The sequence below is a fragment of the Leptopilina heterotoma genome, unplaced genomic scaffold (assembly GCF_015476425.1).
Source record: "Leptopilina heterotoma isolate Lh14 unplaced genomic scaffold, ASM1547642v1 Lhet_95, whole genome shotgun sequence".
Taxonomy (NCBI): domain Eukaryota; kingdom Metazoa; phylum Arthropoda; class Insecta; order Hymenoptera; family Figitidae; genus Leptopilina; species Leptopilina heterotoma.
The window spans coordinates 1,994,109-2,020,739 of record NW_025111202.1 but is presented as its reverse complement, the minus strand read 5'-3'; the positions used below and the strand labels follow the sequence as shown (position 1 = coordinate 2,020,739).

General features: G+C 32.1%; 4 protein-coding genes across 8 annotated transcripts in view; 3 read left to right on the top strand and 1 right to left on the bottom strand.

Annotated features, from left to right (window-relative positions):
• The first annotated feature begins 1,328 nt into the window (after nucleotides 1-1,328).
• On the top strand, nucleotides 1,329-6,804 carry LOC122512217 (RNA-binding protein 33). The gene is made up of 3 exons (XM_043627942.1): nucleotides 1,329-1,692; nucleotides 2,421-5,176; nucleotides 6,406-6,804. The coding sequence occupies exons 1-3, from the start codon at nucleotides 1,675-1,677 to the stop codon at nucleotides 6,566-6,568; spliced, it is 2,937 nt and encodes a 978-aa protein (XP_043483877.1). The 5' UTR covers nucleotides 1,329-1,674; the 3' UTR covers nucleotides 6,569-6,804.
• A 56-nt stretch (nucleotides 6,805-6,860) lies between these two features.
• LOC122512222 (ankyrin repeat domain-containing protein 40-like) lies at nucleotides 6,861-8,648 on the top strand. The gene is made up of 4 exons (XM_043627948.1): nucleotides 6,861-7,427; nucleotides 7,665-7,807; nucleotides 7,874-8,157; nucleotides 8,264-8,648. The coding sequence occupies exons 2-4, from the start codon at nucleotides 7,683-7,685 to the stop codon at nucleotides 8,602-8,604; spliced, it is 750 nt and encodes a 249-aa protein (XP_043483883.1). The 5' UTR covers nucleotides 6,861-7,427; nucleotides 7,665-7,682; the 3' UTR covers nucleotides 8,605-8,648.
• Nucleotides 8,649-8,786: 138 nt separating this feature from the next.
• On the bottom strand, nucleotides 8,787-11,155 carry LOC122512220 (ribosomal L1 domain-containing protein CG13096-like). Its single transcript, XM_043627946.1, has 4 exons — nucleotides 10,978-11,155; nucleotides 10,154-10,839; nucleotides 9,284-9,849; nucleotides 8,787-9,072 (listed from the first exon to the last, which is right to left on the bottom strand). Exons 2-4 carry the CDS (start codon nucleotides 10,768-10,770, stop codon nucleotides 8,798-8,800), a joined length of 1,458 nt encoding a protein of 485 aa, XP_043483881.1. The 5' UTR covers nucleotides 10,771-10,839; nucleotides 10,978-11,155; the 3' UTR covers nucleotides 8,787-8,797.
• Nucleotides 11,156-11,517: 362 nt separating this feature from the next.
• The window catches only part of LOC122512216 (protein hu-li tai shao), a 38,510-nt gene continuing 23,396 nt past the window's right edge, over nucleotides 11,518-26,631 (top strand). For 2 of the 5 annotated variants that reach the window (XM_043627936.1, XM_043627937.1), the window contains exons 1-2: nucleotides 11,518-11,856; nucleotides 18,762-18,795. The gene's annotated coding sequence lies outside the window, so the exon portion shown is untranslated. Of the gene's footprint in view, nucleotides 11,857-12,900; nucleotides 13,210-18,761; nucleotides 18,796-26,631 lie in introns of those variants that run through there. The other 3 variants (XM_043627939.1, XM_043627938.1, XM_043627940.1) reach the window with 3 other exon arrangements.

Sequence of the window (26,631 nt, the reverse complement as noted above, 5' to 3'; positions counted from 1 at the left end):
CATCGAGACAGCAGGAACTTAATGAATATTGAGGCGTTTATCTCAGAGCGACCGAATTCCATTACTTTCCAATTAAATTCCTTACAGTGAATTCATAATGTCCCAAATCCTGTGTGAACAGAAAACATTTTTAAAATTATCTACACAAAATTAATAATTAAAAAGATTAAAAATCATATTTTTAATGTCTTTGCAAAAAATTAAAAAAGAGATTCTTCTTTCGAAAAATTATTAAAGTAATTCATTTCCAATCTTTTATATAATTTTTAGAATTTATTTATTCTATCCGACATTTCCGGTTAATTTTAACGCAAAAAAATAAAGAACCAACTTAATTTCACTCTTTATAAAGGAAACTGGTCACGCACCAGAATTTAGGTGAATATACGGTATTACGTGCCTATACATATATAATTATTGATGAGCTACTTAGTACAACCATAACACCTAAAGAAATAATTTCTTATTATTGGGATCATTCAAATGCAAAATTCAAATTACTGTAATTTCCTGAAAAAATATAACCACACACTATGTGTGTTGGAATTTTCAACGAAACTATTTTTTTTTTGTCAACTCGTAATGTCATCAAGAAATAGACTTTAATTTTTCGTTGGGATAAAAATTTCACGCATAAACGTTAAAATAAGTCATAAAAGGAGAAAGGGAGAAAATTTTACGGTAAATTCTGCAAAGAATTATGGCACACCAGAAAATATGCTTTTATAAGAGAATTATCATATATTATAATAATTACAACTGCTATTTTCTTCATAATTGTCGTAAAAATATAAAATATCTTCAAGAATAGAAATATAAATTCCTGTAATAGATTGCATTAGAAATTGCAGAAAATTTAGTTTTTCTTGTGTAAAAAAAAAGTTGTCGTTTTCTCGACAAATGAAAAGAGATCATTTTTAAGTTTGCATTTAATTTAAAATTTATATAAGTTTTTATAAGTATTAAAATTAAATACGAAAATACTTTCTGTATTGAAAATAATATTGAAAACTTGTATTTAAATATTTAATATTCAAGTTATTTTTGAAAATTAGGAGTGAAATCTTTTGAAATGACTTTTAATTAATCAACACTCGTTAAAAGAATGAAAAGGAAGATTAGTTTTGAACGTTTTTAATATGCATTTCTCTATTGCAACATTTTTTGGTAGTAAGCTAACAGACAAAACGGTAATTACAGTTTAGAAAGAACCGGAAGGAATGATTTCAATTTCATTGGCCCGTGGAGGTCGCTGAAAAATGAAAATGCCAGGCTAAAAGAAGTAAAGAAGAGTTCGAGACGATTAAAGAAAGTCGTCGTCCGCTCACCTTCCTGGTGTCTTCGCACGCTTAATTTTTCAAGTCACATTATACTCGTGTTATGTGGAGACCAATGCATTGGTTTGGTATGTGTATTAAAGCAGAGAAAGGTGCCCCTCCATCATCTCGCAGACATTAGAGAGGAGCTTCTTTTCCAAGAGGTGGTGGCACTTGGAAGGGAGAAACCAAGTCCAAGTCCCAAAGTCTTCTTATTTAGTTCCTATGTGAAGTTCCAGTTAATATTGTCTACACGCCGACTCTTCCTATAATGTATCTTCGGGCAAAATAGCAAACTGCGGGGTGAACACGCGGAGTCAGTGAAGTGTGTCCTGAAAGCAAAGGAATTCTTATCATCATGCGCTTCCTCAAACTGGTAATTTTCATTTTCTGCTCAAATTATCTTGTCATGTCTTTAATTATCATTCGCATACTATTATTTTTTATCATTTTTTTTTTTTTTTTTTTTATCATCTCTCCAGTTATTGTCGGTCCAAACGGTCCAAACCACTTTCTACACTATATGTACCTATATATAACTCATTTCGTTTTTTGTCTTTTTAAAACTATTTTTACTTCACTTTCCCAAACTTCCGCGTCTATGGTTTTACGTTACAAAGTAAAACCGCAATTATATTTGAACAACTATAACATTTGTTTATAACTGAATAACGATGGGTTCATGAAGATCGTGTACGATACAAAAGAGCAATAAACTTAGGTGCGAAGCGCTCGGGCGTTAATTTTTAAGATAAAATTTTCTCTTCTTTCTTGCTCGTAAATTATGCGAAGAAAGCACTCTGACTCGCTAAGAATATTATTCTCAACAATTTGTGAATCTGTAAAACCAATAACAACTTGCTTAGCCATATCTGGCACATCGGATGAATGCGAATCTGAATCATTTATATTAGGAACTGGTTAACTGTTCGTTCAGTGCTGTTGGGAATACCAATAAATTTCATTTAAGGAAATTCTCTCTCCTCATTGAAAGAGGGTCACTCGGTTAGCGATCTAATGAACTGAATGAACTGAATACATGAAATTCAACCCTATAGAATTGTCAGAATTCTGACAATAACTTACTTTCTCTCTTGATTTCAGACGTTTCAGACGTTTCAGACGATACTAGTGGTCGTCGCTTCAGTCCTCCTGCTTACAGAAGCAAAGGACGAGACAAAGAATCGGGACAAGAGGCAGCAAGTGTCATTCCATTCCAGAAGAGGAGCTCGCCCACCACCCTATGCCGTGCAAATGGAACCAATTGTCCAGTACTCCCAAAGGGATCCTCTCTACAATTCTCTAGCGATTGCCAAAAGTGACGAAGACTTCTACGACAATCTTCCACAGAGCTATTACCCCTCCGAACCTGAACCAATTATCGAAATCATCATTAAAGAGTCCAATGAAACCTTACCAACGCCAGTTCCTCCTCCCCAACCACCTGCTCCACGACCCACGAAGGAGCCAATTCAAGTTTTTTACGTCAAGTACGAGAAAAAGAAGAACCACAGTGACGGTAAATCTCAAGTAGTTTACGACGCACCGATTCCAGCTCTGACCCCAGTGGAAGAGCACGAGAAGATCCAAGATCCTCATCAAGAGATTCAAGTGCATACGGCAACGCCATCACCTCCGGAACAACCTTCAACAACTTTGAGGGCAATCATCCGACCGGACAGTGAGTCATATCACGCTCCTGGTAGCAGCGGATTGCGAGTCACTTTCGGAACTGATCAGGTGCCACCGAATAATCACCACAAACGAAGTGATCAGGATCCTGCTCATCAAGTTCCACCCAATCCTCTTCCACCACCAGGATCTTCGAAGAAATCTCACGGACCATATCAACCTCTACAGCCCGTTCCTCATCGAGTTCAACCAGCTTTTCCCCAACAGAGGATCGTCAATTCAATCCCACCGCAACAACTCCTGCAACATCAACAAAATCAACATTTAGGTCCGAACCAACAACTGTCAACGAATGCTCAACTATCGAGTCAACAACTCGCACAAAATTTTGCCCCTCAACAATTTCAAGCTCCTTTACAAAATCGAAACTCACAACGACCTCAAAGATTGCCGATAAATATCCAAGGTTTGCCCGATTTTCAACAAAAGCTGCCATTCAATGCCGCAATTCCCCACCGAATCAATCCTCAATCTTCATTTTCGGGTGTATCGCCGTCTCACCAAAATCATCAGCAACCGCAAAGTTTGAATCACAACTTTAATCCGGAGCACCAACAGAATTATAAACAGCAAGAGGAACAGAAGCAAAAGTATTACGAACAACGAAGACATCAAGAATTGTTGAAACAACGCGAACAGCAACGACTAGCCGAACAGCAGCGACTTGTGGACCAGCAAAGAATACTAGAGCAGCAACGGCATCAAGAACAGCAAAAGTTTTTGGAACACCAACGTCTGCAGGACCAGCAAAGAAGGAAACAGGAACAAGATCAAAAATTATTGCAGGAGCATCATCAGTACCGACAACAAATCAAATACAATCAAGGTCAACAATTTCAACAAAACCCACAGGTACAGTTGTCGCAGACAACTTCAGGCGAAATTTTGAAAGCCGTTCCCAAACTCGAACAACACTTCGCAATTAGAGAAAATCCCCTGCATCCCGGTCCTTTCCCCCCAAATCCACAAGTACAAGACTATCAAGACAGGCCGACTCATTTGGTTCAAAATCAAGACAGGCCAACTCATTTGGTTCAAAGTCAAGACAGGCAATCTCATTTGGTTCAAAATCAAGACAGGCAAACTCACTTAGTTCAAAATCAAGACACGCAAACTCAAAAACAAAACAGTGAAAACTCAAGAAATCAGCAGAATAATAATTTTCAGCAACAGCAACAGTCACAGTCACACAAATCTCAACAACAATATTACGTTCCAACTACACAAACCCAAAAGCGTGTTCCCTCCACTCCATCCATCTGGGGAAGGCCAAACTCCCAAGTGAATTCGAATCACAAAATCTACGCAACTCCCGCTAGTCAGACCGAGGAATCTTCCGTAAAATCGCAACATTTCACGCCTCCGGTAGTGACAACCACCACCACCACCACCACCACCACCACTGTCTCCCCCAAGAACGAGGCCAAAATCAAAGAAAACATCGCAAATCTCCCCGACGAAGTACCCGACGACATCCGCGAACAACTCCTCAGTTCCGGCATTCTAGGCAACGCCGACATCCAAATCCTCGACTACGACAAAATCGGTGGTATTCCCATCGAAAACCTCCCTCCAGAAGCCCTCGAGAATTTCTACAGTGCAGGCGGTGCGGCCGCAACTTCGGCCAGTGAACCAATTCCCGCAATAGCCAAACGACCAAAAACGGTAGAAGAGCCAGTTTCGAAATTGATAACCACCGAGATCGAGCAAGCTACTTTAAAACCAGGCGGCGTGGAAATGAAAGTAGTTCGCTTCGATCCCAATACGGCGCAAGGTCAAACAATTGCCGGTCAACATATTCGCGAAGATGCGACTCACTTGAATCCAGTAATTGTGGGAACCAAGGACGATCCCCAGTACAATCGTTATTTACCCCTGAAAGTGAGCGGAGCGTCATTCCCCATTCCAGATGTTCCTGAATTGAAAGGGAAAAAAATCTCCAGCGTCGTTGTATTAGCTCCGGTCGATTACAATTTCAAAGATGGTTCCGATGATGCAAACTTGAGGAAGAGTAAGAAAATAAATGATGTTCAGGCCATAAAATTCCTGGCTGGCGAATCCTTAAAACAACTGGTCAAAAAACCGTCTTCGGAGAATTACAAAAAGTGGCTGGAACAGGAACAAAAAACGCCACCTCAAAGACAATCGGTTGTTTTACTTGTCACAACGTAAGTAACATCTTACACCAAATCTTTGGACCTTTCCAAACAAATTTTAGATTTGTCATAATTGTTTTACTTTCTAGCATTGAAAGTTAATCCAGCCTTTTTATTGTCAGTTCAAAATTAATGAAAATTAACAACAATAACCCATTTTTTGGAGATGAATCCCTTTTATCTTAGTTCTAATCAATTAGGAATCATTTTCAATTTAACAACTCGAAATTATCAGGGTTACCACAAAAAATTAATTTTCTTTTTCTCTGATTCACAGACCAAATTTAGACTTTTTCCCTGATACTGAAAAATATTTTGATTCACTCTAAAAATTATTATAGATACTCAAAAAAAATTTTCCTTCGCATTTCTTTAATTATTGTAAAATTATTCGAAAACATCAATAACTTAACTTCTTTATTAATCATTATTATTTTTCTATAGAAATTAAAATTTTACAAACCATTCAAATTAAAACCTTTCTGAAATTAAAGAACTTATAAAAGTATTGTAATAAAACATGAAAATATCGATTGCTCCATTTCTTAATGTTTTATAATAATTGAGGATGACCGAATTTAGTAGAAAAAATTTTTCGAACCAATTCAAAAGCAATTTTTTACTAATAAATTAGTAGAAATTACTCAATAAATTATTTCTTTCTAGAAATTATATAATAAAATTGAATTGAAAATAATTAAATTCCTGCAAAGAATTTTGTAATTTATGAAAATGAAAATAATTAAATTCTTTCCAGGAATATAATTCAAATTGAATATGTATATTGGAAATTATTTAATTCTCGTAAACAATTTTATCAACAAATTTTTAAGCAATTTATTGAATTCTTTTGACGAATTTTAATGAAATTTTTTAAGAATAATTACATTTTTCGAGGAATTTGATTAAAATTGTATTAAAAATAATGTAAATTCTGCGATGAGTTTTATTATTATTCATAAAAAGAATTGAATTCCTAAAAAGAATGTTATTATTAATTAAAATAATTGAATCTTATCTTTTAAGAATTTTATGATTTATGAAAATAATGGAATTATTGCGAAGAAATTTCTAAAAATGATTTTACTTTTCCATGAAAAAAGAAATTTAAAAATGTCTCTAAAAACTTTACTACTTTTAGACCAAAGAACATCTTTAGTGACAAAAAAAATTTCTAAAAAATAGTTTTACATTTTTGTCTTTAATTCATAGAAATAAAACAAAAACTTTGATATTTTTAGACCAAAGGACATCTTTAGTGGACAAAAGGAAATTTTCATGTACGACGTGAGCAGCCAAACGGTCAGTAAATTATCCGGTGATTTATCAACAGCTTTCGTTGACGCTGCAGAAAGCAATTCTGATAGTCCCGATTCTACTGATGATTCCTATTCGGTTTATTAAAAATCTGTTGAAATTTTTTACTTAAGAATATCCATTGTGTTGAAAAAAAAATGGTTTTTTGTGCCAACATTGTAACAGAAGAAAAATGACAACGAAATATCGACAAAAAAAGTGAAAAGTTACGATTGTTATTAATATTCACGTATAATTATGTAGATAATTCTTTTATTGTATTATTATGTATATATTATTGTATCTTTAATTTTTTACGCGAAATAAATTACAAGGTTTTTTTACATACTGCTTTACTTTTATAGCGTATTTTCAATAAATTTCAAACAATTAGTATATTAAGTAAATATTATTAAACAATTTCAGAGCTAATATCACAATTAGAATTTACAATTTACATCATTGCACCATTTCTCTCAGAAAAAGATTTAAAAAAGTAATTCACATATAAATAGAGAAAAGAAAAAAAAGTGACAATTTATGACGTGACTGATAATTTTATGGTTTATAAATATCATAAACACACAAATGCACTGTGTGTAGAAAAGTTTGATTATTTAATGCCTTTTCTAATAATAATTGTTTTTTAAACTAAGCGCTTTTAAGTACATGGAAAAAAGCAGAAGCAAAAAGGTCAGTGACTTGTGAATGGTCATGCGCATGGCGTTGAATAATGAGAGTCTAACCTAGTCTGTCAGATAATTAAACTGTAAGTTTATATTTCTTGTATTTATTATGTCCAATGTGTTTTCATTATTTATCTGCAACAACCAAGTCAATAAAAGTTTCCTTTTTGAACTACTTTTTTGCTTGTTTATTGCCTCAAGAAATAGTTTAGAATTTAAATGACTTCTTCCACTTATTATGGGAAAAGAAACAATTTACTTCAGTGCACGTTGCAATTTAGGTAAGTACTTGACAAAAAAACTTGACAATTCACTTTAAATTTAAACTTTCGCATTCTTATTTCATTTTTGAGAAATCATTTTTATTCCCGGAAAAATTAATCTCTAAAAAAAGAATAATAAATAAAGTTCGACAAAATCAATATTTTTAATTTAAAGGAACATTTCATTTTATAAATAAATAAAAAATAAATAATGTGTCATTTATTTTGGAATAAATTCGTTTTCTGTAATTGTAGATAATTAGTTGGTTAAAAATGAATGAAAAGGAGAAACTAGAAGATGAACTTAGAGTAGCTGCTTCTTTCGGAAATTTAAAACGAGTAGAGGAACTTATAAACCTTGGAGTTGATGTTAATTCTCGTCATCCAAGAAATGGACGGTATGTTTTTATTAATTATAAGAAAATGTTTTTTTGATAACTATAGAATTTCATTCTAACTTTCAGAACTGCATTGATCTTTGCCTGTCAAATGAATCGACAAGATGTAATTGTAAAACTTTTGGAAAACGGAGCAGATCCGTATATAACGTCCGAAATTGGGGAGACTCCCAAATCAGTATGTACGAATCAGCATATTTTACAAATTTTATCTTATGCTCTGTCTGGAGAATTTTTAAAAATGTCAAATTCCACAACTGTGAGAACGCAAAGTAATGATGATTACACAAAAAGTTGTGCTTCTCCCAAAGAAGCAAATTCTTCAGAAGGAAATATTCATCATTCCACTGGTAACTTTTTACTATGTATATTTTTCCTATTTATTTAGGTTTATTTTGAATAAATAAGTTGAACCTTTAGAAAATGTCTTGACTTTAATCTATTGTTCAATTTCAGAATTAGTATTGAAAGTGCGACTTGCAAATATACAAGACGCAGATTTCATAGAAATTGATCTACCGAAAACGTGTTTAACATTCCAAGCCTTACTCGATGTGTGCTGCCAAGAACTAAACATTGATGAAAGTAGGGTAGTGAAATTGAGAAAACTTCCAAATACAAAAATTAGAAGAGATAAAGATGTTGAGAGATTAGAAAATTTTCAAGAAATTGAAGTAGTCACCGACCTTACGCTTAACGTCGCTCATTCTCAAAGTTCAAATGGAGCTGCGATGCCTTTAACACCATCGAATAATTATCAAAGTATATCAAAAAAAGACCAGACGATTTTGTACTGAAAGACTCAAACCAATCAAGTTTTCCTCTTGATGATGATCATACGCTAAATAAAAGCAAATAGATTTAAGTCAATTTTGTATAACAAAAATATTTATTTACAACTTCATTAAAGGTAAAATTAAAAAAAAATTACCTTTAAAACATCAATAAAGAAAATAATGTTAATGGTTTATATACAAAATTTTTGTATATTTAATCCTCTTCTTCTTCATCAGTTTCCTCACTATTATTGTCATCTTCAGCACTTTCAGTTTTCGTTTCGGATCTTAGTTTCACTCCAACACCAGGGGGTAAAGTCACGTTATCTTCAGACTTTTCCTTAATTCCTCTTGTTACAGTGACTGTTCCATCAGGAGTAACACTGACAGTAGCATTTCCAGGAAGAGTCGTAAGTTCGCCTTCATAAGTTTTATAAGCTTTTGGTCTCTTTGGTTGAACATTAGGTACTTGAACCAAGTTTTTATTTTCTGCAAACAAAAACAATAATTAGTTTTACTTGACTTTACCCGGAATTATTGACAAACGCTATTTTAGTTTTCTCATACATAATTTTAGAATCATTGATACTCATCAGGATCAATTGGAGTTTTTTTTTAATATTATAATCATGAAAAACAAGTCTTGTGAACATTTTAAACCTTTAAAAATATTAAAATTAATATAAATAAGTCAACTTACTCATTGTCATGTAAATTGGAATTGCCAAACTTTTCTGACTTTTTATCCTTAAAGCTCTGATATTTGCCCATCCACCAGGATAATTCTTGGCCAAAATCTTGCAGGCAAATTCAATATTCTCCACGATTTGAGTTTTCGGCATAGAAGTAGTTCCAATTTGCATTATTTGTGTATCACCATTTGAATTTAAGTGCATTGATGTCTTATTAAGTGCGTGATCAATTTCATGTTTTAAATCCTTGCTGCCCATTCTAATCGAAGTTGGTAACTTTCGTCTTTTGGTAAAAGTCTTTCCAAGCAGTCGTGCGACGTGTCCGGAAACTCTTCCATCGACAAGGAAAAAATCATGACTGTTCACCAGATTTCGCTTCAGTTCAAATTGATCGTATTCAGTTTTAAGTTGATTTACGGGTATAATAGTTTTAACCTGTTTACATTTATGCTCATCGAGTAATTGGCGAAAATGATCAACTGTCGGTTCATAGTCAGTTCTGCGACCTTTCTTCAAATCTTTCACAATTAAAGCGACGTCATCTTCAGGGGACACCAAAGAATGTGGAAGTAACCTTAAATCAGAATAAATAATTTTCCTATTATAATTATTGTTAAAATATGCACAAGCAAATACTTTTAAATATTTAGTTTTCTCATATATAATTTTAGAATCATTGATATTCATCAGGATCAATTGGAGTTTTTTTTAATAATATAATCATGAAAAACAAGACTTATGAATATCGAATATTTTAAACCTTTGAAAATATTCAAATTATTTTTTATCATTAGTATTCTTTTGACTGTTGAAAATTTTTTATTAATAAAATTTGAATATTTGGTTTAAAATATTGAACGTAAATTAAGAATACTTACATTCTCATTTGTCGAGAAGGTGTTTTTGGAATTTTTATACAACACACTTGTAAGAAAATTGGTGAATTTTCATCCGCCATTAGACATTTTTCTGCAGTAGTTTCAGCATTCGCTAATTTTAAAATTGCTGCAACACCTTTTTTAACTTGATTTGTTGATAATTGCAAATCCGGATTTACATCAGTCGAGTGTTTGTTATCTTCCAAAACTTGTTTCTCTTGTTTCATTTTTTTCACTTTCTTAGGTAATTTTTCCGTCTCATTACTCTTTCGTTTCTTTTCTTCTTTAATAGTGATGACAATTTCTTTTTTTTGTGGCAAAATTTGTTCTTTATTTTTTTTACTACCCTTGAGTTCTTTACTTTTTAATACTTCTTTTAATGAATTTTCAGTCTTTTTTACTTTATTAGAACTTACATTTTCTACGTTCTTCAAATTTTCCTTAAGAATTTTCTTCTTAGTTTTATCTACTTTAGATAATTTCTTATTTTTACTAATTTTTCCTGGAGACATTTTTTTAATAGGATTAGAGCTTTTTTTAAATTTTTTTGTCTCAGTTTTGAGATTTTTCTTCTTAGATTCAGATTTTGAGACGATATTATTCGCCAATAGATCCATAATTTTTTTTAATGAAAATTAACTCAACTATTCTATTTTATTAGTTTAAGATTAATTTTCATAGATTCTCTGCAAAAATTATAAACATTGAGTTTAGATAAAAGAAAGTAATAATTGTTAAAGCAAAAATAAAAACACGTGCTACAAGTAGACTTTAGCTATAAATTTCTCTCTAAAATTTCAATGAAAATAAGAAAATATTCTTACCTGTATTTCACGATAATTATAACATATCTCAAATAACAGAATTAAATGCATCCAATAAAGGATTGCAATTTTAACAATAGATTATTTAATCTACACTTTTTACTATGAAACAGACTCGCATTACTGTTGAGCCTGTTGAGCGTTGAGCCTGTTGAGATTTGCAAACTATAAAAGTTAGGTTAGAAAATAAGTGTCGTTCACAGTTACAATTGATTGCACAAGTACATTTCCGCGCAACTTTTTTAAATAATCTCAATTAGTTATTAAATAGTTTTATTAATAACTTTTTAATTAATGTTCAAGTTCTCTTTAGGACATTTTTTTTTTTTTTAAAGAATGAACTGAAAGTACTTTCTATTTTTTAAAAACAAAATTTCTTGTTTACTTGTCACAGTAGGAACAATTCTGTTAGAACTTTCACTCAACCAATGAGAAAGTTTCAACAGCACGAGAAGTAATTCCTATTGGTTGACATTTTTCTTTCCCCCTCTGGTAGCGCAGCCATTTTGAAGTAAATTTCGATGCATTTAGGAACACACACCTGAGGAGTATGCGCATAAGAGAGATGCGCGCCGGACAGTGAAAGGTGACGCTTTTGCGATCGCGCTAATCGATTCGTTTGTTCTTGCATTGAAAGAAGCTGCTTAGCTATGCAATTTTGTCGTGGAATTTGTCAAAATTTATTTGTAAAGTGATAAGCTAGTATATTGAAAAAAGCACCGGCCTCGTGGTGCTCTTTAGTTGTTAGTTTGGATAAGTACCACGAGGGAGTACATCCGCCGAACGTAGTAACCGCTCGGCGATTCTTGGAAAGTCAAACAGTTCGTAGACAAGGTACATCGAAATTTACTCCACACAAATATCTCAACTTTTCAACAGGTGAGTAAAAAGTTAACGCCTATTATTTAGAAAATTGCAAATAACTAATGTTTCTTTGAAGAATTTCGATATCAATGCTTCGTATCCGATTAAAATTGGTTAACAAAATTTTACTAACTGCTAGGGGTGTGTCACAGTGTAGTTTGGAGAAAATACGATTCATAATCTTTCTCTAGAGATAACATTTCTTGTTAAGCAAATTTTTTAGTTAAAAACAAATTTTATTGATCAGTTCTTTTTATATTGGTAAAAAGTAATCCAGGGAGTTATTGTAAAAACAAACCGCCATTTATTCTTTTGTCGGCTTTTTCTGAACGAATTCGGTTATTTTGTAAACGATCAGGTTTGTAACATTTTGGGTATCATTAAAATTTCTAATGACAATTTTTTAGACAAATATTTCTGAATTTAGAATATTTTTAATATGAACCAATTAAATCGAGTCGTTATACGTATTTTTTGGTTACTTTCTTAAAAATTGGTGCATTTTGAACAAGAATCAAGTTTACTCTCCCATTTTGGATCTGTATTGGTATTTTAGCCATTGTTATTAAATTTGACTTTAATGAACGTAATTTAATTGATATTTTGTTTGAATTTGATTAAAAATTATAGAATATTGCTCAAGGTCTTAATCTTGAATTATTGATATGGCCTTTCGAATTTAATATTAACAAAGCACCACTGATTTTTCATAGTGTAAAAGATCAATACTGTTCAATTAATTTTTCGTGTAAAATTAACTTTTTATGTAAAGAAAATATTTTCTCCGTGTTTCACGGTGTTCGTTACATTTTTTACAATTACAAGGTATACTTTTTATTTTTACGACTTAGGGTTTTGTTTTATGCAATTGCAAAGAGAGAAAAGGCGCGAGGAGTTTTATTTACCAATCGTGACTGGTAGTCATATTCTATAGAGAGCGAAAATCATCCAAGTCTGACGGTTTACGTGCGATTGGTTTAGGACAGAATCGGTTAACTGGTGGGAGTCACCAACCCTTACTTTTTTTTTGTTTACGAACAGACACCGAGTCTCGAAGTTGTTTCACAAACGGCGTTGAGACATCGACTCGTCCACATGTTGTTTTAATACTTAATCGCATTTTTCAGCGTAACAACTCTCAAGAATAGATTGTGTTAATAATGTTTGTGTGATAGTGTTAAAGAATAAATGAAAAAAGTGTTTCTCTCACTTAACTGAGATTTTAATTTAAAGTGGTGAATTTTTGTAAACGCGTTCGTTTTTTAAAAGGAATTATTTTCTCGGCGGGATACTGGAATTCATTCCAGGAAGCGTCACTAACTCAATGGTTTTTTCACACTTCTCTCGTTCTCCCAAGTGACTTGATTGGTGAGTTTTTTTTGTTGATATTTGATTTTTTTATTAGTGTTAGTTAGGGTAAAAATTTATATTGTAGGTGATAAATTTTTTTTTGACAGAATATCCAAAAATATAGGAATCATAAAAGCGTCGGTTGGATTGTAAAAGTTTTATTATAACATGAAGTAGGGAAATGATTAAAATATCATATCGAGAACACTTTCGAAATTTTTCTTTAATCGACATCACTTGTGAAGCTTGTGAATAAATCTTTTGACCTTTACGATTCTCAGTAGTAAAATCTTTGAAACTTGTTTTATTCTTGAATTCTTGAATAAAGAATTGTTGATTAAAAAATATGTACCAGATATGAATGTTTCTAAAGCTGTTGTGCTGACTGCGTTATGAGCTTTGAGAATGATAATCTCTATGTTTAAACAGTGACATCATCAAGAGACCAGACATTGAGTGAATAGTTTTCAGGATTACCATCGGTAGTATTCTTTTTTTATTTTGTTTTTTTTTTTTTAAATAAAATCGGTGATTGTATTGAATTATTTTTGCATTGAATAGCTTCTTCCAACCCATTGGTGTTAATTAAACGCTGCATCGACCCCATTCGTTCCTTGTATAACATTTGTTGACAGATCATAAAAGGTAATCTGAAAATCAAACAACTTGTCATTGCAATTAATATAAATTCATTGAAACTTAATGACAGACATTGGTGTAATGATGGTTGGCCAATGTCTCAAGTACGTGTCTATGCAAATGGATAATAACAAACAATTCGTGTATATGTTGATGTGGATACAGTACATTGTTGTATATACACTGTTATGTAACTGATAAATAAGTCAAGTCCTTTATAGCAATTTTAATTGTCGAACGAATTTAGATCTGCATTTTTAAAAAAAGACTCCTATGAAAGTGTGTAATTTAGTTCCGAATACATTTACGTTATTCAAACCTGACTCGAATTGAAAAAGATTATACCTTGTCTAAATTGTTGAAAGACGAGTACGTGAATTCAGAGTGCTAAGATTCTTGATTCGTAAATGCCCACGTGACGGTTGAGGCTAAACGCTAAAGAACCTTTTGCGGATACGCCTTTATAGAATTGCATAAACCACAGCTCTTACTTAGCGGTTACTTGCGTAGAAGGGACGATGCGATGTGTTGTTTTAACTTGGTGCATTTACCTCATACATCTATGTCAGAATATATTTATCTGCTGATATACAAACCAGATTAAGCGAAACTTTCATTTTCTCTTCCTAATAAGTCATCATTGTCCTGTTTGCACAATCATTTCAAAGTGCATCTATTACAATTTACATCTTCTATCAAGACTTTAAAATTAAAAAATTATTTTAAGCATTTATAGTTTTTGACTATTATTTACTATAAATATACAAATACTATTGTAAATGATGTAGATCTCTACTATGGTTAAGCCGGTATGTAACATCCGGTTAACAGAGTTGGAATTTAATTGTCACATGACGTCAGTGTGATGACTCGAGCTGCATGAATTAAATAAATTTTTTTTCAACACATTCTGTATCTGGTATCAGTTTTGTTTATACAATGTTATTTTAACAAGAATTTAAATAATTTATTGAACAGTGGACGACAATTAGCAATATCTTCTGTTTAGAAATTCCTTGACTCATAACATTATTTATGTTTATACTTGTAGATAATGAACAAAAGACTTTTTTTGTTTGAGGTCATCGAAAAATTATGAGTATATATGAGTACTAGACCAAAGATTTAACGCACGTGAATAACTATATAAATAGCATACACGATTGATAGAACGCGTCTGACCCACATTTTTCCCTTCTGCATATAGTTTATCTAAAGAGCCTCTAGAAAGAATCTGTATCGAGAAAAACCTGTATTTAAATATCGAATTTCGTTCTAATGTTTACTGTGGTATTGCTTTTCAGAAACCTGTGGTCTGAAAGTGTTTTATTTCGGTTTTACTCTCTAAATTTGAATTAGTAAAAACTAAAAATGTTTACTAATTTGGACATTGAAAGAAGAAATGCTTTTGAATTATAATAAATTTGGCTAATAAATAGTAATTTCTACTAATTTATACCGATTTTTTGCTTTTGAATTTGCAGTTTTCTTGAAAACGTATCAAACTGAAACTAAACTGGATCAAGTTGATGCCAAAAATATAGATTATTTTTTAAATACACATTTTTGGTATCAATTCGTTACAATAGACTCTATTAAGTTAACGTGTTAGTAAATTTTTACTAATTCAAATTTAGAGAGTTGGAAGACTAAAATTATTTATTTGTCATATTAGTTTAAGATTTTCAAAATTTTCAATAATTAACATTTTGTTGTTGTATTTAAAATCTCGTATAATGGATTATTATAGTATGAGATTGTTTATGTTTTGGTTTCATTTAAAGGGAAAAATATTTATTTTTGTGGATTTATTAATTTTCTTTTGTATAGTAAAAAATGAAAAAAATGAAAAAAAAAAAAATAAAAATTCCTGGTGGACAAAACATGTGAAATGGTAGTGGGCATTTTGAATTATTTTCGTCTAATACAGCCTTGGTATCTGGAGCAGAGCCAGCTGTGATAATCGTGTATAAATGGTAGCTCTATGTTTCAATCTATAAACCTCGCTGGTTTTAAAATATTCTAATTTTAAAATAATAGAAACATATTTTCTTACTCATTGGAAAAAGTATAGCGGTGCACAATGAGATCTTATAAACATAGTAAAATTTCGACCGAGTTTTTGAAAAATGCGTTAAATTTTACAATATATTAATTACTGCGTTATCAGTGTTATTTTATCTGTTATTTTATCTGTTGTTGTTGTTGTTGTTGTTGTTGAAAAATTGTTATATGAAACGGGAATATATTTATTCTTTGCTTCAATAATTTCGTTTGAATGCAAATGAAAGTCGATGCCAAGGGTAAATGACCTAGGCTTAAATAAATAGATGACCTTTTCTATGATAGAGTTCAGAATTTTATGGGCTCATCGATCCCAAAAATGGATATTTTATTTTTGATAAACGGAAATAAATTATTCTTTAATTCTCTTCAGTTCTTTATTTTTTCATTTCATTAGCATTCTGTAATTAGTTGTCCATTAAGACCAAAACAAAGTTTTCTTTCATACAAAGATTATATCTGTGTTCTAATGGTTCTAATGACTTTTTTTGAGGTTAATTAATTTTTTATTTACTTAAAGATTACTTTCCAAAATTTTTCTTTTATAGGTAAGTCATCTTTATTATTCGAAAAAAAATATTATACTAGTTACTTATTCAAAATTTGTATTGAAGTTTGTCATTTGTTTAATAAGGGATTATTTTTCAAATATTTTTCAAGTATATTCTTTAAAATATAATGCAAATATAATGAAACATCTTTCTACATTTCAATTCTTTAAAGGATGGTAATTTATGGTCATAAACTTGAGCATTAAACTATAATCACAATATAGCAGGATAATGCGGAAGAAAAAAAGTATTGTTCTATTCACAGTTTTTATTCATGAGAAAGGTATTTTTTTAATGTTGTTGATAATAATATGAAATATTATTATGAAAGGAATTTGGTGTCATTTTATGAAAGAAAGAATTTTAGTTGATAATGATTTCAAAGATATATTATTTAAGCTTTATTATTATCGTTGGATTTCATTTTTAATATTCTCTGCGATGATATTTATTTTAAGTGCAGAAGCTGTTATTAATTAATTATTGACAACAAATTGGTAATCTTTTTACTGTCTCTTGATAAAACAATTCGTGTCTAAAATTTTGATAAAGATTTATTAATCAGAATCCCGAAAGTAGACAAATGTTACTCATCACTACTCATGTAAGAAGCTTGGGTAAAAATTTGAAAAAAAAACTCCCTTATATAATTGTTTAGGTCTACTATATACCTGAACTCTTTGTGGTTGGTGTTCGAAAACGAATATTGAAGTAAAAGTCAATAAAACGTGTATACACATTGGCTAGACTACTAAAGGCCCAATAGCCTGTGTGGAGTAAAAATTTTATGTATTTGGGGGAATGAGCATTTTTCGTCACGCACTCTTTCTTTCTAGACAAAGCAGGTGTAGTCACATATAGATTTTAGTTTGTCTCTCAAACAAACAATTCTATTTAATATTTTTCAAATAGACATAAATTCTTTATTAGATTTATTTTCCACATAAATTGTTTAGATAATATACATTATACATTCTCAATTTTACTTTTGATTGAACATATTTTACAAGGTCTTTAATTTTTCTCTCTCACTACAATAATTCCAATGCTATCGAATCAATGATGCATGAGTTGGAATATAATGTAGGTATCTTGTAGGTATTTGAAACTCGGAGGAAAAAAAGATTTTTTTACACATAATGAAAAGTGGTTTTGTACATTTTTATGCAATTATAGATTAATAGACAATTGTCAACTTGGACTCTTGGAGAATTAAGTTAATAGATCCGACATTTTGTGCGCAAACTTCCATCTTGCCTGTTGCCTATTCGTCCTTGGCACTGATATTAAATTATGGTCAACTTGATTAAACCGTTCTGTAAAATAAGGGGACTACCTCTCAAATTTCCGATTTCAAAGCTCGTCTCTACAATTAAGTTTATAATCATTTAAAAATTATTGGGGATTTTTTATTGACAATATCGGATGTGAATTTATGAATATAGCTTTTGAAAAAATGAAATTAATTTCCGGATAAATTATAATCACATGAAGCTGCGTCGTATATGTGTAGAGAAGAGAGAAAGACGCAAATCTTGATTGCCCTTATCCGTGAAATCTTCTACTGCTGTTATTCAGCTTCTTTGCAACCAAAGTTTTTCTTGTCTTGGAGAAGGGTCAAGTTTCACAGATGTTAAACGCACTCTCTTGGCAAGTGCATCAGGGGCATCGTATCCTGCTGTAATTTCTTTCTCCGAAAAATTCTACTGACTTGCAAAAATAAAATACATACCCTCATAGTGATGCACAAGAATTATTTTTTAAAACAGTTGAATTCTATGTCCCTGAAGTTAGCGTCGGCTTTTCTTTAATTTTTTCATTCTTTTCGACTTGAAAAAACTTGTTTTCGACGCTAACTTCAGGGACCTTGGATTTTTTTTTATTAAATTTCGCATCAAGTTATTATTATACTTAGCCATTTTTATTAATATAAGGGATGGTTCCAAATATATTTGGGTTGCGTGTCACATATTCCTCACAAATGTTTGGCCAACGGAAACAAAATGGAAGCAATCTGTAATTAGACACGCCTGAATTTCCGTTGAATGTATAGAAAAAAAAATATTTAGACTGTATTGCGTGCTTTGGATAGGACCGCGTAAGTCTCTTGCATAATTATTATCCAAGAGTTGAGTTGCGTTCAATTATGTTTCCTCCCACATGTTTTCTGCGAAAAAGGACAATTTAAAAGGCTATCGTGCTGACATCCTTGTCTTTAAATAAACATTATTTACATAACTTATCTGTATTATTTAAAAATTGGAAATTTGAAAATAATTTATTATTTAGTAAATTTGGTTTTTTTCTTTCTTGCAGGGTGCTGGACACTTAACAGCCAAAACGATTAAAGGTGAGTCATTTTTAAGAAAGTTGATCATTTTTTTATTAAAACTTTTTTTAATATGAAAGATGATTAAAAATTTAGATTAATTTTAAGAGTTCAGTTGACGACCTGGTAGGCGGGAGTTTTTTTGTTGTTTTCTTATTGCATTTCAAACTGACTCGAAATAAACCGACCAAGAACCACGAAGTTGCATTTCTTAAGGTCATTGAACTCAAAACATTTATTGATAGAGAACTTTTATGTTTGTAAATATTTGTTTAAAAAGACAATTGTGGCGTTATTTTCATGAAGGTACTTTTTACGTTTTCTTACTTTGAAATTTTGTTTCAAAGGGACCTGATTGAAAAATCCTTTCCCTTTTCTGGGGTAATTTTAAAACCAATCTAGGTGCATAAGAATTTTAGTAAGGTGGTTCTTTCAATCCTATGAAAGACGAGGGAAGATGAGTTTACCTTTGCGAAAGTAGGTTAGGCCAGTCGGTCATTTTTTCCCTATTAAAACTCAAGTTACTATTTTTCATTACTATTTGTTTGTGGAACAAATAAATAAGTTTAAAAATTTTGTTAAATAAAAATGATAAAAATTAATATTAAAAGTATAAAGTACTTTAATTATCGCGTGGAGAAACTTTCAAACGATTATTTTCGTACCTTTTTATTTCATATTCTCAAGTACATAACTTTCACCGAAAATATTGAAAAAAATTGATTATACAACGGTTAAATTACGTAAAGTAAACATTGCGATATATTTCTGAAAACTCGTGGACAATGGATACTTTTTTTAAATATTTTTTTTCTAAGCGATTATATTGTTCAAGAACAAAAATAGTCGGTCTTTAGAGTGACAAGTGTATTTTTTCACTCAGCACCTCTAAGGTCACAAAAATATTCTTGGGGTTGTAAATCTATATCTTCAAGATCTGACAAGAAGTTAGACTGGTTCCTTTACCGCCATGATATGTATGTAACTACCTGTTGCAAATTAACCAAGTTGTGGTATATACTTTCTTATAGAATTTCAAACTTTACTCTTTTAACTTTGTGTAAACCTGAACTTGTTACTGTCTATTTCAATCAAGCCGCAAGCCTTTTCTTATGTAATTTCTTCCTTATGAAGCACGATGGATATAATAATAAACCACCACATTTCAAAGATGAAAAACTAGCATCTATTCCCAGGTGCGAAAAGTTGGTCGGGCCATGGTCGCGCCGACCAAGTGGATAGTCGTGCCGACCTTGGCAGCCAAAGGTCGGCCGAACTAGCGAATTGTAACACCCGCCGTCCAGTGGCTGACATGGTCGGGCCGACTATGGTTGCCAAAGTCGGGCCGACCAGGGGTGCCAAAGTTTTCCCGACCATGAGAAAGAAGGTCGGCTTCATTTTGGCAATTATGGTCGTGCCGACCTTGGCAGCCAATAGTCGGCCGACCGTTTGCAAAAAATTATTAACTTTACAATTAACAGGTATTAAGTGATATCTTAATATTCATTATTTATTTATTTATTTATCGCATTCATCTTAACACTAGACGCAATCTTATACATAAATACAAATTAAAATTTCTAACGCTCGCAGGGATCGAACTCGCAACCTAACGCACCGAAGTCTAACACGCTAACCATTACGCTACGCTTACATGAAAGCCTAAGAACAAAAATGAATTTATAAGCTGCAATTTAAAAAAAGAAATTTGTAATTCATAACGATTAATAAATCAGATAACGTTTATTAGTTTTTGTTTAATCCATTTTAGCTAAAATAATTAACACAAAAACTTTTAATTTCTACCATGGCAGTATAGAAATATTTTTTAAGATGGTCGGGCCAACCGTGGCCAGAGTCGGCCCGACCAACAGAAATTAGGTTTTTTACACTCTGGCTGCCATAGTTTTACCGACCATCGGCCCGACTGAGGCCAAAGTCGGCCCGACCAACAGAAATTAGGTTTTTTAAACTCTGGCTGCCATAGTTTTACCGACCATCGGCCCGACTCAGGCCAGAGTCGGCCCGACCAACAGAAATTAGGTTTTTTACACTCTGGCTGCCATAGTTTTACCGACCATCGGCCCGACTGAGGCCAGAGTCGGCCCGACCAACAGAAATTAGGTTTTTTAAACTCTGGCTGCCATAGTTTTACCGACCATCGGCCCGACTCAGGCCAGAGTCGGCCCGACCAACTAAAATTAGGTTCTCTAAACTCTGGCACCCATAGTCGGCCCAACCTTGGGTGGAAACAGTAACCAAAGTCGGCCCGACTTTGGCTGCCGACCTATTGGCAGCCATAGATGGGCCGACCTGGGCCCGACCTGCCAACTCTGGCGGCCGACCAAAATTCGCACCTGGGTTGTTCACTTATATAATATTAATTTGTAAAGTTATGTTTAAATGTTTATATTCATCTTTTATTTTTATTAAACATATTTTTTCTTAAAATTTTAATAGTAGACACGTAGAACACATTTAGTGTTCACATTTAGTGATCTAAATGAAGCGTTGATTGATTATTCCACAATTAGAAACCGAGTATCGTTTGTATTGTTCTTTTTTCTTAAAGACAAGTTTCGATTGAGTTGGCTCTTTTCTGCAGTCATTGCGACGCCAGACATTCGATCAATACAACGCGCTCCTGCGGACGCCATCGTATGAATTACCTTCTGTTGCGTGCGAGGACTCATATTATACGTATACCTTCATTGATTGACCCTTCAAGTTGTCGAAAAAAATCAGTTAGTTAGAATTCAATACACCTTGTTTCTAACTTTAGCAAAAAATAAAGAAACAGTTAACAGAATAATTTTACAAATATTACTCTAAAGGTAATACCATTGATTAAAAGTTGTACACAAATAATTACATCATTAACATCATTATAAATTCATAAATTCTAAATCAGGGATAAACTAATTTCAATTATCAGGATTGGTGCAGAACTCTCAAGTGTCCTTGACTGTGAAAAGGATTTTTTTCCATCTTTGTCATCTGTTAATGAAAAGTCGTGCAAGGTGAATGAGTCCTTGAATTTATTTTCTAAAAAGAGGAATCTGTCGGAGGAAATTAACAATCTTCAGTATTTCATTGTATTTGTCCAATGTTGATCGGACTTTAGCTGATCGCACCCGGAAACTGCATATTTGGGTTAAGTGTCAACTTCCGTGCGCAACAGCTGTTGTCATAAAATTAATTGAAAGTGATCTGCACTCGCTTAAGTAATATTGAAATTGTTCAAGACTCAGGTGTGTCAACCATCAATTCGTAAACATTATTACACAATCGGATACACTATTTCTTTTGCTTTAATTAGTTGAAAAATTTCACAGTTTTTCTGCGGATATCAAATTCGTCTTTTATCTCAATTTGACAACTGTACTGAAAACTAAGTTTGAAAAGCAGTTTTCTATTGTTATACGCATGTTCTATTATAGAAAATGACTTAAAATGATAGTTTAAAAATAATTATTGTTTTTTCCTTTTTCAAAACCTGATTGCAGCTTTCGCCAACGGTCTGGACAATGATCTGAAAGAATAGAAAGAATTGTTTTGTTGATACACGTGAAACTACTTAAAATATTGTATGTCGTGAAGTTATCGTGGAAGTAGCTGACGAACGGAATAGAATTTGATGTCTAGAAGCCGGTTACAACTTCCGAGTACTGTAATACATACGTACGTTTATAGTATAGTCGGGAATCATCAGCGGGTCAGTCGTCTGGCAATGTACCGTTAAAGACTGCCATCACTTTTATAAACTCATAATGCTGACGTCCTGTTTCTAATCTGATACTAGTGGTGCGCAAAATTTATTCTTGTATGAATGGCTTGAATACATAATTCGTTATTTCCACTTAATAAAATGCAATTTGCTATATTGGTTATTCCTTATTTTAAAAATAATATTAAGTCAATCGGGATTTCTTCTTGCAAATTGCCCCCCAAAAAAGTCGATCTTTATTGGAGAAATCGCAACGGCTCTGACATCCCTTTGAGGTGTAAATGGAATACATCTCGTTAGACAGACAGTGAACAATACTTTGGCTAAAGATGTAGATTTAAGACTTGGCTTTTACTGAAAAGATCTGATGGAATAAATTTCTTGGCATGGAGTAAATTGGTAGCTTGATGTATGTATCACTGCTTTATATCAGTCCACGTCACTCGACGATGAGGTTAGCAGAGAAAATCGTTCAAGTGAATAAGGTATCGTACTCTTCCACTGTTCTGCTTCACGGGCCGACCATGACCGCGTAATAATCGTCAGGTAACTGTCACTTTGGTTCGTTGAGTTCAAGATCGAGGTACACCTTTTCCTCTCACAGTCGTTTTAAGTCGTTTTAAGTTTCAGGTGCGTTCTGATCTATTTTCTGTGTTTATAGTTACTACACCTTCGACAAAAATGAATACATTTTCACTGCGTGCCTCTTTCTTTCACTTTTCAGAATCTACAAGGCATTTGTTTGACTATAAAATCATTTTACCCATTTTCAAAGTATGGAAAGATTTTTTATATCATAAAATCATAAAATTTGTTCTTTAGAGAAATGTTAATTGGAAGTAGACATATTTAAATCGTTATTGGGTCAATTGTAACTTTCGATCGACTCGTGGTAGTTTTATAAAAAACACGTCTTGTAAATGTCGTATCGAGACGTACTTGTTCTCCCGTTATCGTTTCGAATGAATAGCAACGGTCAAGCATTCAACTTTTCATTGTATTTTTCTCCCAAGAAATTTATCGTTAAATTTATCCGTTATCTTGTTTTAATGAAGCTTCGGAACTCGAATGCCAGATTTTTAGTAAATTCAATAATAGATGTTAAGAAATAAAGTCGTCTACTATGATACAAATTTTCTTTATTCCCGACAAACATTATATAGTTAAGAGCCTAGCCTCGTTTGCAGTGCAATGATCTTTAAGAAATATTGACATTATATGCTTTTAAATGCGATAAGAATACTTTCATTATAAATGTATTAAATGAGGAAATTTTCAGAGTATTTCAGTAAGAATTAATGAAACATTGAATTATTGTTAAAAAGTACATAAAAATTGTAGAGATGACTTATTTTAATATCATATTCGTATATGTATGTATATACGTTTTATGGTATGTATAAGAAATAACACGTGTCAGATCAAGAGGTTCATAAAATTAGATCACTTGTCCTTAACTACTCTCATTTAATATCTCTTCTACTTTGCATTCTTTACATTTCTTTCATTCACTATACGATCCCTATATGATTGATTAAAAATGTTATTGTAATTCGGAAATATATTTTCTAAAAGTATAGTTTCTTGATATTCTCTTGTATATTAGCGAATGAGCTGAAAACCACAGTGAGTAAGACCATATAACTATAAATAGAATTCAATTTATTACGACACTATATCATAAAAGATTCTTTTATTCTCCCGAACCCTTATGCCAAATAATTTATACCACACTGAGTAACGTGTAAATAGAATTAAGAGTTTAATTAACGATTTAAAAATGATTTAAAGCAACACGTTAGGAAATGAAAGTTGTATAAAAATTTATATTGTCCCAAATATTATATTGTAACTCGTTGTAAGAAAAAGTAATCAACAATAAAGAAGCTACTACTCGCTTTGATGAGATTCCCGTAGGTTACCCTGCGCTGAAGAAACCAAGTTCTTCCAACGAACACAAGATCAGTGGGCGTGGATACACCATCCTACTCTTTAATGCGCCGCTGACTCATCTTTCTTCTCTGATAAAAAAGTTTAGATGTTTCCAAGTAACTTTGATTTTATTTTGCTCTTAAATTATCTTTAACAATTTTGTTTCTATTAAGACTACCTATCTATTCCCATTCATTGATGATAATTTAGAAATTGATTTAATGCAATTTAAATAATGAAAGAAAGAAAAACAGGAGATTTTTAATTGGGAATTTTTTCTTTTTGCTAATTACTATATAATATTTTGTCGATACTGAAATATGTAAAGCAAGAGTTCTCTCCTCTTGCAACGATAAACTAGGCTAAGCTGGATCGTACGACTTTCGCTTCACAGCGACTGAGGCGTTCATAGATAATAATTATCGTCAAGTGCACTCTGCGAGACGTGCTTTGTGTATTTTTTTCTCTCTGCTTTTAAACGTAATTCTCATGAGTCCTCTTCGTGTAAACTATATAAAGTGTACGTAGATGCACGCTCTTTTCAACTTGCAGTCGTCAACGTGGTAATTTTTTTCCCGGTGTCTCGCTTCATCTCTTCCTTATGAGAAGGTGTCAGTCACCTGGTATAAAGTGGGTGAAACTTAGAAAACTACCAAGGTTTTCAACAATTGTTCTCATAAGTACCTTTACTACTTACCAGATAATATATTATTTTTACCGGAATTATATTATATAATACGGTATTTTTTAAACTTTAAACGTATTATTTAAAATTTACAAACCGCACGTAATACATTACATTAGTTTTTCTCTTAAGAGTTCACGAGACATTGCGAAATCGTGGTGTAGAGATTCTACTTTTGTAAACTTGGCTCATTCGATAATTTAAAAGTCTTGTTTATTCTGCGATCTTCAGCTTTTTTTTGTTGTAGAAGGTAATGGAAATCACTTTAAAGATGAGCAAAACATTTGTGCATTACTTGCACTTTCTTTATTTGTAAATTCTTGGTTATAAATAAATAAAGGAATAGCAAGCGATTTGTTCAATTTTAATAATCTATGTTGTATGATTTTAGAATAAACCACTGGTTTAAATCTTGATTAGATCCAAAATAGTCGATGAAGACCCTTTTTAGTTTTAAATTAAGTTTTAAAAACTTTAGAATGACACAAATGGTAAAAATAACATAAACATAACCTAAAATATATTGCTTCTTAGGTATACCTTATTCTTCGAAGCGCGTCACAAATATTTTAATCAATTGAAAACAATATGCGACAGTTGATAAGTGGTCGAGTCTGAATACCATTCGAAGATAAAACCAACTTATTTACCATATGATGATATAGATATACAATTTTTGGTCAGGACAAATAAATGAGAAAGATTCAAGTGCATGTTTAAGATTTTAGATTATAATTGTACAACATGAAAATTGCTGCTGTGAACATTATTGCGAAGAATAATTGCAGATTCTATTATTCCCTGGGGTGTATGAGTAAAATCTATGAAAATGTTTTAACGCCTTGCGTGCCAGGTGTAGTTCTATTCTTGCACATATCAAGCAGCGTTTGTTCATTCAACTTGTGATTACATTTATCTTAATGGAAGTAATTAGTTGTTAAAGGTTCTTCTTGTAAAATGGACACGTAAAGGCGCAGATATTTAACGGTCAGCTGAGTGCTGTTATTATAAACGCGTGTATACTCCAGAGGGAAATGGGAAATGAGAGTGAAACGACTATTTATGTTAGAATCTCTTTTCTCGGAGGAAGTTTTCGATTGCAGTGTTAAGTGATTAAAATTAAATTATAGAGTGTGAGATATTTTTTCCAAAAACTTGAGCGAATTTCAATTATTCGGTATAGTAGTTTTTTATTTTTTTGTATTATTTATTTCATTGTAGTTTTAAAGTGCATAATATGAAATTAATTAACATTCCGGTAAAAATCCTTTTGGAAAAATAAAATTCGCAACTTTACTTTTTATACCTTGTCTCTCGATGAAACTTAGGGTTGTGAATCCGACCAAGTGCATACGCGGCATGATTCTATGGTCGAATAGGAGGATCGAATAACTGACGATGGAAACAAAGAACGAGGAGTAGAAAAATGAGGAATGAAAAAGGAGGGTTGGGTAAGAATGACGTCGAGGGGTTAAAGTCGTAGCGTCGTAGTATTGCTGGATTCGCTCAACCA